Below are 13,684 nucleotides of genomic sequence, written 5' to 3'. Positions count from 1 at the left end.
CACATTTCATCACCACTACCAACCCTCCTGGTGGCAGTCACTTCAAATTACCAGGTACTGAGATACAAATGGGAACCGCCTTCCCCAAAATAACCACCTGAGCTCTGGTAAACGCAAAGGGCTCTAAGAGATGGCTCTGGGCGGACAGAAAACATTGCCCGCATAAGAGCTACTGCCAAGGCCACACTGAAGCAAGGGGCTGAAATCCCTTCTGGAAAATGGACTTACTGTGGGTTGGGGCATGGAGGGGGCTTGGCCAGCGTGCAGACGGAGTGGCCTGTGACAAAGCCAGAGGGGGCTGGAAGAGCCGGGAGGTGGATAGGACCTCTTCCATTGCTTGCCTCAAGGACGCTCACCTCATCCTGGCACGCCAGCGCAATGCAGCGGAAAGGGGTCAAGGCGGGCAAAAAGGGGAAAGACAGCAATAGGGAATGCTCTGTGTGCAGCTAAAGACCATGTTTATCACCACGTTCTCCCCATTCCTGGGTCATCTTTCACACCAGGATCCTGCCTTTTCAGTAACTGCGTGGCACTGGCTGGCTTCTGCTGGTAGGCTGGGAAGTAAAGGCAGAGACAGTCAGATACAAATAGTACAGCAACACAGGCAGTCTGGTAAACAAGTTCTGCCTCATTTTTGGAAACACATGTTGCTCAAGATCCTGAAAATGGTGGAAGTGGTACTCCAGGGTGGGTGGTGGAGGCTGTACCTTGCTGCTTTTCGAGATGCGTGCTGGCAGCCGGGGCAGCCCCATGGGGGGCGCAGCCGGTGTACTGGAAAACCACAGCCTTCTGCACCATGAGACCCCACCTGGTATTGAGGCAGACAGAATACAAAGGGACTGGCAAAACTGGAAGTAGCTGACACTCACTAGCACTTTCTCTTTACAAACTAATTCCTGCAAACACTTAGATGCACATTGCACGGTGGTGTACCAAATTGCAGGGAAGGCTCAACCAAGGGAGCTCAGTCCTCAGTGAGATGGTAGGTGAGGTCTTCTATCAGGTGCTGACCAAGGCACCCATACCCTCATGATATTCTTTATATAATCCAGTTTCAAGGAAGATCCTGCTGATTCTCCAGTCAAAATAAATCTATCTATAGTTAACTTTGCAGACACAGAGGTGTGCATGCAATTGTATTACATGTCTACTAAAGGGTTGCTCTGCAAGGTGGCCTTAGCTTTGCAACAGTTTCTCAATGTAACCCTACAGCATAGGATTCGTTTCAACTCATCTACTCATTTCTCATGAATCAATAGAAGTAGTACTCTATGTTTAAGGTGTTCAGTCTGTATTAGCAGGGGCCTGCAGGCTGCCTGCAGGGATGCAGTGGGCAGCTCTGTAGGGACTGGAAAGTCCTGAAAGCTGTATTTTGGTGCCCCAGGTGAACTGTTCTTATGATTACTGTGCATACCATCCAAAACCAGGACAAAATTTGTATAGAATTTGGTGTCAGAAGCAGTGTGGGACAATGTTTAAACTGAGCTGGTGCCCAGCTTCTAGTAGGCTGGCCCCAGGTCCCGCACAACAAGAATATTACCCACTGGTGCAAACAAGCATTTCAACAGAAATGAACAGCCTAAATGTTTTGCTGAAGCCTTTATCTTTAATTTGTAGGATCGTTGGGTCATACCAGCAAAACTTCTCAAAAGGTAAAGTGTGCTGATCCAAATTGTTTCTGGAAGTGAGCCTTGTCGGAATATTTTAGGAATCTCGTATAAGAATAAAACAACTGCTTGGGTGTTTTAATCAACCCCTTTTTTGTGTGAGAAGTACTGTCCTGAGGAGGAATGAAATGTCAGCTGCCAAGTTTAAACCACGCTGGTACCATTTTAAGGATTTTGTTGAAGTGCAGAGTGCTAACTAAATAGGAAACACGAGACTGTTGTTCTAAGGAGTTGTCAATATTTCTGTCCAGAAGTCATGAAATATGTCTCTCAGACATGGGTAATTTGGAGAAATTATTTCCTATTTATCTGCACATTTCAAAGTCTCTTGCTATAGACTCCGAAAGTTGAGATGTATTTCTTCTAAATCGAAATAGCTCTGTGTTTCACATAACTGTGGGCCATGAGGTGGATAATTGTTACCACCTCTATCTATCTGCATTACAAAAAAAACCCATATGTGTTTAGATCATTCCTTGATTTAGGGTCATCTTTTGAATTTCATACAGGTTTGTGCTTCATGGGATCAGTTCTGTGTGACTGGTGGGAGACAGGTTTGGGGCTGCTATGCAAATTCTGTGGTTTCCTCCACTCATTCAAAGATCAGGATCCCTTCCAGACTGTGCACCAAGCCCTATGTGAAAGTCTCTGGTGAACCTGTACAAACACGTACCTATCAATGCATCACATTTGGTAAACTGTGTTATAGATATTGCATGTTTATGTTTCAGAAAAATACTTTAGAAAGAGGCTTGCTGAAGCAGAAAAAAATATTGGATTTGTTAGCCAATGTATATATGAGTTGTCCATCTGCCTACCTTTGAATATCTCCACTAGGCCTTCAAGGATAGCACAGGGCTTTAGGAAAAAGCAGGTACCAGAAAGAAGGAGCTAATTGCACTGTATATGGTCTGTCAGAAGTAAGAATCACTCACACTGACTTCTAGAGAAATGAACAGAAGGAGTGGGTGTCTAAGTGGGTGTCTAATTTATCAGGACAAGGAAGACATTGCTTAACAAGCCTAGTGGGGCTCTAAAAGCATCTTATCCTGGTTTCTCTTAAAAATAAAATAATAAAAAACATAGTGCCTATCTTCAGTATGAAGAAAAGGCAGGAAATTACAGAGGAAAATGCAGAAATTCATTCCGCTAGGTCAAAATCTTCTGTTTCTTTCCATTATTGTTATTTTTTTCCCAAAAGTAACATGTTCAGTGAAAGAAAATCCCCAAACACACTCTGGTATATGGTGCCTAAAGTCTCACAAGCAAAATAAAAGTTACACACATAGGAAAGCCAGAAGTGAAAGGACTTACTTCTGATTGCTGACCCCAAATCCTCCATCTTTCTTGAGGGCACCATATATAAACTTCAGTTTCTAAAGAAAAGCTCAGAATCTGCCGCCGTCTTCAATCAGTAAATTGTTCATCAGTGAAAGCTTTTCAAAGCTAATCCACTACTCGACCTGAAGTGTTAGCTGCAGAACCTGGATTAGAGAGAGCTCTCTATCTCCTGGCATGTCCACGTTGTGAATGGCGCAGGATCAGAAAACAGTCCTTGGAGTTAGCACTGCGTGTGTACTCCCATAATTAAATTATAGTTGTGGGGATGGCCTGGGACATCCTGCCTGTCAAACCCAAGTGGAAGAAAACAGAAGGGGAAGTGGGAGAAGGCAAAAGCTAGTGAAATAGATTGTGATTGTAATCTACTACATGGGTACTGGATAATTTTAATTGTAGAGATACAGTTCCTACTTTCCGATCAGATTTCTGCCTTGGTGAACTCGTTTTTGAGAACTGGCATTGCTGTGCATCACAGGCCAAAAGTTCATGCTATGACTTTGAACAGAGACCATCTAATTTACAGAACATTTTAGCAACTCAATTACAATGTAAGAGCATTGCATTGTAAAATTACTTCTCTATCAGTTGAACATCAGGCTGTTAAAAGTGGTACAAAAGACAGAAGTTGAAGAACAGCCTTTTCAACTACTCTACTTTCCTATTTTTGGAGATGCATTTCTTTATTATCCTAAAATACTACAAGCAGTAATAATTTCCCTGTTCTCCATTGTAATAATGACATTAAAATAAAATAATGTGCAATTAATATCCTCTTTAATGATCCCTTCTAGAAAGATAATCACTGCAATAACAATGTATCACATAAGGGCAGATAATTTTAATAACTTGAAAGAATACACTAAGGATGTCTCCACATTGTTAACTTCAGATTTAATACTTGTTCTGGTCTGAACTGAGAGATTCATGGAGAACAACTGCTGCTAGTGGGAAATCATGCATTCCCTAGACACCTGTCTGCAGTGTATCTCACAAGAGAAGAGAGAGTCGCCACTTTCCATTATGCTGATGAGAGTAAATCAAAGTGACCCAACCTAGAGTGTGAGGAAAGAGGAGAAAGTGATTATAACTGAATGAAACTTGGTATTCGGCTTCTATTTCGGTATTAAAAAACATATTCCAAACTAAAACAAAAGAAATTGAAAAATTTTGTTTAGAAAAAGTTTTTTAAAATCTATCTTATTTTGGTGTAAAAAGTTTGATTTTTTTTTTTTACTTTAAATCATGCTGATACTGCAGAAACTCCCAGTGATACTTGATTCTGCTGCATGGAAAACATGGAAATTCTGGGTCTCCAGCAGTTTATAGATACTTACTTAGCAAGAGAAGTGCTATGATGCAGTTGAAGATACTAAAAAAACAGCTTTTTTTTTAGGCATTTTATAATTTTCCAACAAAAATTTTATTTCCTGTGTGAAAACTGGTTTATCACAGATTCCCTGATCAGTTCCAACTCTTATTTCCAGGGAGCTCAATTCCTTCCTGTATAGTTTCATGTTCAGTACCACACCAGACTGGGTGAGCAATAGACGTAGCTTATGTGTTATTCCATAAATCCACCTCAGGATGCAACTGGTACCTGCGCTGCGGCTATGGCAGCCTTGTCTGAACACAAGACAAAGCTTCCTGGGGGCAGGATTAGGAGTATTGTGTTTTCAACACACCTTCAGAAATGCTTTTCTGAAGTAGATGGGTTAAGAAAAGATTTAAAGACACACCAGCAAACGTAACAAGCTGTTTTTGTAACTTTTTTCCGAGTATTAAATATGTTCTTGAAGGACTTACAAAAACAATTCACAAATTTAAAGGACTAAATCTTTGCTTAAACAGCAGAAATCTTGTTGCTTCGTTGCTCCACATCTATTACTTCTTTCACTCACTCTTTCTAGGACATCTAGGCATCTTCACAGTACCTTAACATTCAGTAATATGGAATATAAGGAGAAATTAGAGGTGATCCTCTTTGTTCTTTCAAACAAATCTTCTTTCCCATTTCCTCTTCCCCATTGCAGATGCCCCTGCCAACGATCTCTTCTCATTTGCTTGAGCTGTGGAAGCTCAGAATAGTTCAAACACGTTTGCACATCTTCCCTTGGTCTTCCCTTGCGAGTAGATCCACCCAGTTTGTAAAACCATGTCTTTGTGTGACTTGGAAATAGTTGATAGAAGTGACTTGGAGACATTCCCTTAGGAGCAGGTTGTTGATGCCAGAAGCTTCTATTCACTCCCCAGTGAAAAGCCCATACAAATCCTGCTCTTTTAGTATGCAGTTTTTATAAACACATTAAGTGCTTATTACACTGACGCTGAATTACGAGTCAAAGGGTCCACAAGCCCTAAAAGCAGCCGGGTCTGCAGCTGAGTGACACAAACCAAAGGCCACAATCTCACAACAAGGACTCGTAAACACGATACCGAAGAAGGTCACTAATTTCATTTTCCATTTCAGACACAAACAGGATCTTTCTGATTTGAAATGAGACTCCTTAGTCATTGAAAGATGTCTAGCTAGAGACACAAAAAAGCAAACTGTGTCCAGCCACAACGCATTTATTATTTATTCTACTCTATTTATATCTCACACTGAGGGATGTACACGATAGACTGAATCCGCATTTGTTCCTTGCATTCCTTCTCGCAGCTGAGAAGATGCAATGAATCATAAAAGGTTTCATTGTTGCAATGTTTTGTCATGGTATGTGTAATGAGCACAGACCCCGTTAAAGAGGCCTTGGAGGATGAGAAGTTTAAATATTTAATGTTTTTCTGCCCGTGATAAGTTTAATAATTAATGCTGCTCGTACCCTAGAAATGACAAATCATACAACAAGCACGTATGATAAAAGAAACAAACACAGCTAATAGAGAAGAAAACTTTACTTAGACGGTAGAAATTAAAAACCTCTGTAGCATACCTCAGGATCCCAAAGTACTTCGCAGGCAGAAGTAAATTCTGCCTCCCGACCCAAAGAGCAGTTCTGTCCATCTATTAAGTTACCTAATTTTTGAGGGGATGCAGAAGATAAGGAATAATTAACTGCTAGTCTTTACCTTGCATGTGTAAGAAATGATACACATTATGAGCCAAATTGTCTTAAAGACTTCTGCAACCACAGGAGAGAAAAAGAACAATGTGAAAGCTGTTGTCCCTTGATGTTCTGCACAGAGGAGCCAGCCATTAAGTCATTACAGTAACTTGTTATATAGCAGAGTAAGAGCAAGACTAGATCTGTGCCTGTTTTCTCCTTTGCATGGGTCTAAACGGAGGGAGAGCTACTTCAGCTCCAAGCAGTATCTACAAATACCAGCTCTTGTCACCCTCTGAACAGTCTGTTTTGTCAGACACTACCACCAGTACATTCCTCTGAGTACATGCTCCTCCACATCCACTCCCACTGATGATCTGCAGGTCTATGCAACCTTCAACCCCCACTGACTTGTAGCTAAAAGAAAATTCAGCTCACGCAATGCTGTGCTTCAGTGCTGGACTAGCTTAGGTAAATGCAACAGAATTAACACTGAAGGAAAGCACAAAGCATGACAGTAATAAAATCTTCTGTGATTCACTCAGTTTAGACACGTTTTCAAATGATTAGCATTAAAAGTCTGTCAGACAAAGAGGGTGAACACTTTGATATAGACATTGCCACTATATCCTTCTTTCAGGGTAGAAACCATTTTCCCTAAGCCCAAGTCTGAGATAATCACACTGTGGGAGCAATAGATATATCTAGAAAGTGACTCATCTTACCTTCAGAGATGCCTAAAACAGGTCAGGTGACTCATTCCCCCTCCTGAAATCAAAAGCCGAGTGTGACGATTTCAGGTTGAGAAACGTAACACCTTGTAGACATGTCAGTAGTACATCTACACCAGTGCACAGTCCGTAGTGCCAGGGCACGGGCACTGGAGCTCAGTCCCCTGCACTGTCAAGCTGTAGGAGCATTCCCTGACATCCTTCTGGCTCACACCTCCTAGTCATCTCCTGAGCAATTCCCGAGCACAGGGCCATCCCCAACAGCTAATCTGGATGCAGTCACCCTGTTTTGGAGACGATTGGAGTTGAATAACTCAGACATGGTCAGACTGTGCCAGCTGTCCTCGGGGTCAGAGAAGGGTACTGCCATGGTGTTGCTAACTAGGATAGCTATAGCCTTCAATCAGTAAGATACAGGGGGTTTTGACACATTAACACTTCGCCACAAAACATGTATTTTTATTTTATTCACTGTCTACTCTTCTTGCTTGAATATGCTTTCTTAGAGTGGGCTTCGAGAATTTAGTATGAGGAGATAAATAAACCTTCTGACAGTAGAGAAGATACTATTGTGTTTAAAAGTCACATCTTTCCTAAGCTCAAGCTTTGGCAATAAAACTAGGTTAGGGTAAACAAGTGTTCACAGGTACTGCTGGAAAACCAGGTCAGTCACATCAGCAACAGTTCACAGCTTTTTAAAAACTCACTTACACTCAGAAAAACATAAAGATGTTACATTTTCCAAAGAACAGTTCCCTTAATGTAATATCCTTCAAATTCTTGTCCAAGGTCTTTGCTTCCTCTTCAATGGAGGAACACGGCACAGCAGAGTGTCTCTGCAGCATAACCACAGCCGAGGGTTCCAGCTGAAACTATCTGAAACCTCCTCAGTGATGCAATGGTTTGTCCTGCCAGGGTCATAGGGTGGTGTTCACTGGCTCTATACCCATTCTGATTTTTTTGACTTCAAGCAACTAGTACTGCTATAATTTGATTGTGCATCAGGGGTTTTTAGCTCAGCTGAAGGGTAGTATCCTAAAAGCTTGCTCTGAACTACAGAGGAAGAAACTCCAAGGTGGGACTTGATCTGAGGTCTCAAAGTCAGGGCAGTATCTTTAATGAAGTCTTGCTGAAGCCTGGGTCTCACTTGCCTGCATGTAGTCCCTTGGTGGTCACCAGCATACGAGGGTTCTTCAGTGCTATCTTGCTTAACAGCAAGATCTCCTGATATACAGGGCTTATTGCTATTGCTGTTAAGGATAGTGCTGGCAGTTTCCTGAGACACCACTTCAGGATGAAGAACAGCCTCTTCTTCCTCTTCAGAGAGAAGTGAGCAGGAGCCATCACTGGTCTGGCTGCTTTTTGATACTGGACAGTCTTGATTTTGAGGCGGAGGAGAGCTACCATGCTGTATTGGGGGAAGATTTAAAATGCACTCATTCTCTACGTGGAGGTTTGCCAGCAGCTTGTTCGTTTGATTTCTTGCTGTCATTCTCTGGAGAGCACAGACAAGATCAGCAAGGCTAAGCAGAAAGGACAGACTGCTGACCCCCCAGATGAAAATCATCATGATGGATTTCTCAGTGGGCCTGGAGATATAACAATCAACTGTGCTTGTACAAGGTGAATGGTAGCAGGAAAAGCGCTCAGGAACAAAAAATCCAAAAAGAAAATATTGCACAGCTGCAAAGGCAGCCTCAAGCAGTGTCCTAAAAAAAAGATGAACAGTATATGCCCCAGAAAAATTAAGGACACTTAGCTTGTCTGCACCACAGTCTAATCTATTGACAACAGCACTTCTACAGAGCTCCTTCAGGTCTTTGGGGCTTGATAAACCCTTATTCCCTTTGCATCCATGCACCAAACAGTGCATTCTTACAATGTACAAAGCTACCTTGTGCAAAACATAAATGCTGAATGCAGCATAAGGTAGCAGGATAGACACAGTCTGAATAAGCCAGAATCTAAAGTGGGATACGGGAGAGAACAAGTCATAGCAAACGTTGGAGCATCCTGGTTGCAGGGTGTTGCAGATGAAGCGCTCCTGCTCGTCTTGGTAGAGTGGATAGCCTGCTAACACTACCACTGCCATTCGCAGCAGAATTATTAACATCAGCCAGATCTTTCCTAGAGGAGAAGAAAGGGTAAGAAAAAGAGTCAGAGCACTGAGAAGGAAAGGAAGGCAGGTAATGTAGTGATGTTCTCTCTATACACAAGACATTTGAAGAAATAGCCTCTGTAATCAGTCTTCCCTCTTAAAAGCTCCTTTTTGGCTTTGTTTTGACTGGGACTGAAACTCGTGTGAAAATGTGTTAGCTGACACATTCCATAACCTTCATCTAGACTTGACAGTGTAGGAGTTTGACGTACAACACGCCATGCCAACTGAAACCTCAGCCTAATGAAAACACTCTGAACATGTCCAAATCTGATAAAAAGAGTTCACAATTGCGTGAATAATCCCATTTTGCTTACAGTTCTTCCTTGCTGCTGGTTTCGTACCTCTGCACCTGAACTTTGTCCTATTTCAGTAATATAGATCAGCTAACACAGTATGAAACTCCTCTAGATAAAAAAGATTGTTCCATGACATAGTATTTGTTCTTGATCTTGGCCATGAAATCATATGTAAAGTTTACTATAGCCAACAAAATCTCTCTATTGCATCTAGACTGGTATTTACTAGAGAACTAGTTAACAGATGCTGTTCGCAAACTTATGCAAAATGTCCTACAAAAGTATATTTGTGTGTGCAAAACACAAATATACCCCGCTCATTTCTCTCTGCTGCTTCTTTGGTTGCCCCGTCTTGATCATGTCTTCCAACCTTCGTTCACCTTGGTGCGCAGCTTCTCTTTCCATTCAGACCAAAAGCTCCCTTCTGTCTTGATACCAACACCAAGTGAAGCCTTACGAGTTTGGCATTTTCATATATTGCTGACAGCTTTCCCTGAATTCTTTCATATGATTGCTTTAGGTAGGGCTTGGTCTTATCCGCTTCGGTGGGAAAGATCAGGCCTTAACCTTATTCCATTACACCAACAGCAGTGAAAGATCAGGCATTGCTACCCTACGCATCATATCTTTTGAATGACTGTATTGTTCATGGTAGTTTTTTGGATGGGACTTTTGGATGGGGTAGATTTTTATTAAAAGTTTTTTGTCAAGTTACATGCACTGCAGTATTGCTGACAAAGTTATTTATTAAAAACAAAAAAAAAAGAAAAAGAAAAAAAGAAAAAAGAAATCCTTTTCTTGGGCAGGATAGGAAGGTCTAAAAATACACTGCTATATTGTCAAAAATTAAAAATATATTCTGTACAAACACATGGAAAAATTCAATATCTGAAGTTAAGTATACCACTTGAATTTCTCAAGTTTCCTTTTGAGTCCTGTTACTAGTTCCCTATATTGTTCTGAAAAAGTAATTTAAATTAATAATCCCCTGCTTTAATTTCACATATTTTTAAAACATGCCAAGAAAAGACAAAAAAAAAAAAAACACTGAGGAACAAAAAAAAGCAAAAAAAAACAAAATGGAAAAGAGTGCTAAGATTAATTCTGTGCTTTAAAAAATGGTTAAGAAACCAGTTGTAACTACAGACAGAGAAACAGCAAGACTCAGTGACTGAAGAGAAGCATGTTATATGGAGTTAATGGCTGAGAAATGCACTCAAAACCTCAAGTCATTAATAGTGATTGCACATCTCACATGCACACAAGGTTTTAAAGGCAGCGTGTGAAATAGCACCAATACACATTTTCAAGGCTTTTTAAAAATCCAGATCCCAAAGCATTTTTTCTGTAAAGTATACAATATAAAATATACGATTATTGTCTTGAACAACATTTTTTTTCTATTTCCCATAAAGCTCTTTCCCTGTAGTTGGTGTGAATTTTAAATATTCAAATATTTCTGCAACGTTGTATGATACCTATTACTGTACTGAACATGCAGTTCGAATGCCCCCTATAAACCATTTGTGGCTAATAGACTGATTATGGGCTAGAACAGTAAAACTGCACTCTGAAGAGGAAAAACTTCAGCCGGAAAAAGGTTAAGGATATATAAGCTCTATGAGAGATCATCAGAGAAACCTGCTGCTCCTGGCAAAATAATATATGACCTAGCCATAAATAAATTGAGGCCTTTCCATTTTATCTTTAATCGCCTGAACTTTAGTGGTGGTTTTGCTGTGTTTTGGTGACAGGCTGTACTGTTACTCTCTTTTCGACATAGTGTGGGTCAATAGGAAACACCAGCTGTACAGAACCAGTCATCTTTAGCAAGCGATGTTTCATCCTTAGGTAGCATTTTTTCCCTGTGAGGACCTCGAAGTGTTTGAAGCACATGAGTTAATTAAGCTCAAAATATTGCATGCTATTTCACTATCAATTTTTAATTAGAAGATGTACAGTAGGGAGTGCTGCTTGAGAAAAATCAATGGCTCCTTAGGAAGTAGTTCAGTATGACATAGATTTTAGAGGGAACCCCTCCATGCGTCACCTTCCCTAATGACTCAATCTTGATTAAACATAGGAGAACAAGCCCCTTCACCGACCCCCCTGCGGCTGAGCTGGATACTCCCCGCAACGCCCAGCACGAACTGCAGCAACTGTCCACGGTTGGAGGTGAGGGGTCTTTGAAACGCCCAGGGAAGTTTTTTTCTGGCTCACACTTTGCTGAAAGTAGCCCATGAAAAGGGAACGGTGTCTTATTTAAATAAGAAGGGAAAAAAAAGAAGCACTCAGGTGACTGTTAGCTGCGGAAAACTATGTTTTTGTTTTGTTTTGTTTTGTTTTGTTTTGTTTTCAAATGCATGTGAATTTTTTTGGTTTATAAAAATAAAGAATGAAAAGCAATGGTAATTAACCACAAGGGTAATAAATCACAAACTTCTTCCTGTAAAAGAAAGAGGTTTTTTTTCCCTTCTTTAAACTTTTTAATCCATCACTAAAGCTATTGCATACATTCTACCGTTCACTTTATAGGGTATAAATAAAGCGTTATTTCTGTGTGTTGTCATCATGATCCCTGCAACAGCCATTAGAGCTGACTGGAAGCTCAGGCACCAAGAAGAACCAAATTTGAAAACCTTGCCAGAATATTTTACATAAAGTTCAGAAAATATCTATCAGAGACAGAGTAGGAATCTGTTTAACAAGAAAAGAAATACATGAACCACCCATATCACTTACCTAAATAACAACTTCTTATTGTGAGGATCAGAGAGACATAGCTAGAAATTGCAGTTGATTATCAGTAGGACACTTGGGTGGCTTCAGGATATGGAGCAGCAAAAGAAAGAAGAGAGCTGTTTTAAAGTACTTACCGACAATAGTCACATTATAGTTGAGTGTGACAATCAAAAATCCCAGCGAGTCCCAGCGCTCCATGTTTGAACAGGCTCACAACACTTCCAGCTCCTGATGTCCTAACAATTTTGGCATTTCCAAAGGAGATTAGACCTAGACAGGGAAGAAAGAAAATTAAAAAAAAAAAAAAAAAAGAAAGGAATTTTTGGTAAGGGTCGAGGATGGAAATGAGGAACCCGGCCACGACAACGTATTGGTGAAGGACTATTTTGATGATTTGAACACGGCTGTTAGTTTTGGATGTTGGAACAAATCTTCTTAAGGCTTTAACAGTTTGTCTTGCAAAAGCTCTAGCTTCTCAGCACCAATTGCTCCTACCTCTTGTGTGGATCCTCTGTCCAGACAACTGCAAGTAGAGAAACAACAACAGAAGTGATCTCTGCCATTGTAGACTATTCTTACCCTCCCGGGGCATACCAGCCTCCTGGCATTGCTGAGATATTTCAGTGGTGAAAGACAGGGAGAGGGGAGAGAGGGGAGAAAAGCATAGAGCAGGAAATAACAGAGACCTCTCTGCCTCCCCACGAGAATTGCAGACGGATAATAGAAGGAAAGGGGATAGAAAAGGATGAGCATCCCTATGTTTGAAAGGCACTTTCAGTTTAGTTCACTGGAAGTTATCCCATTGCAATTTCCCAAAGCAATTTTATTTCTAAAACACAGCCTCCCTGACAGGACGTCATGGCCTTGTCAATCACAGCCGCACCAAATTTTCTCCTGTGTGCTGAGCCAGGCAGCGGGCCGAGCCTCCCTGCAGGCATGATGAAAAACAGGGGAAGCATTTAAAAAAATAAAATAATAAAATAAAATAAAATAAAACAAAATAAAATAAAATAAAATAAAATAAAATATAAAATAAAATAAAATAAAATAAAATAAAATAAAATAAAATAAAATAAAATAAAATAAAATAAAATAATGGAGGCTGGTTTTCAAGATGCCACAAGTCACTTTTACTTTTAATTTATATCAGTTCTTTCTGCCTAAACTCCTTGGTACTCTGGACACCACTCAAAAGATCCTAGGGCTGATTGCCCAGCCACATGAAAGCCCAGCAAGCCTCTGCAGCAGTGATGGAGCGAGTTGTCTCCTCGGAGCAGGACGCCCCGCGGGGTGCACGCTCCTTGACTGCTAGGTGCAGTGGCACAGCGTGCCCTCGACGTTGTGTGGCTGTGCTGCACCCCAGGAAAAAAGCATGGGTGGAAGTAAGACTCAGTATTTCTTTCCTCACCCCTACCGTAACCAATTCTCTTGGGGAAAATAAGCTACTACCATTTTCCACCCACTGTTGAAATGGGGTGTTACGCTGTCATTTTTAGTCCGTGCTTTAATAGGGACAAACATAATACGGACACTTACTGTCAAGAAATCATATCAGTAACTAGAAAAACAGCAGAAAAAGGAGTCTGCATGTGATATAGCAAGGGAGAAAAGTGATGTCGTGACACCCTGACACCTGAGGGCTGCCGGCAGCCCGGGCACAGGCTCGTCACTGCAACCTCGCTCACGCGCGTCAACCCACGAC

At 41.0% G+C, this 13,684-nt stretch overlaps 1 protein-coding gene across 1 annotated transcript; it reads right to left on the bottom strand.

Moving 5' to 3' along the window:
• Positions 1 to 5,561: 5,561 nt before the first annotated feature.
• GJD4 (gap junction protein delta 4) lies at positions 5,562 to 12,308 on the bottom strand. The gene is made up of 2 exons (XM_075144086.1): positions 12,117 to 12,308; positions 5,562 to 8,910 (listed from the first exon to the last, which is right to left on the bottom strand). The coding sequence occupies exons 1-2, from the start codon at positions 12,178 to 12,180 to the stop codon at positions 7,724 to 7,726; spliced, it is 1,251 nt and encodes a 416-aa protein (XP_075000187.1). The 5' UTR covers positions 12,181 to 12,308; the 3' UTR covers positions 5,562 to 7,723.
• Between the last annotated feature and the right edge of the window lie 1,376 nt (positions 12,309 to 13,684).

This window comes from Calonectris borealis, chromosome 2, assembly GCF_964195595.1.
Source record: "Calonectris borealis chromosome 2, bCalBor7.hap1.2, whole genome shotgun sequence".
Classification (NCBI taxonomy): domain Eukaryota; kingdom Metazoa; phylum Chordata; class Aves; order Procellariiformes; family Procellariidae; genus Calonectris; species Calonectris borealis.
Note: the sequence above shows the minus strand (reverse complement) of the source record. Positions and strands in the feature narration are given on the sequence as shown.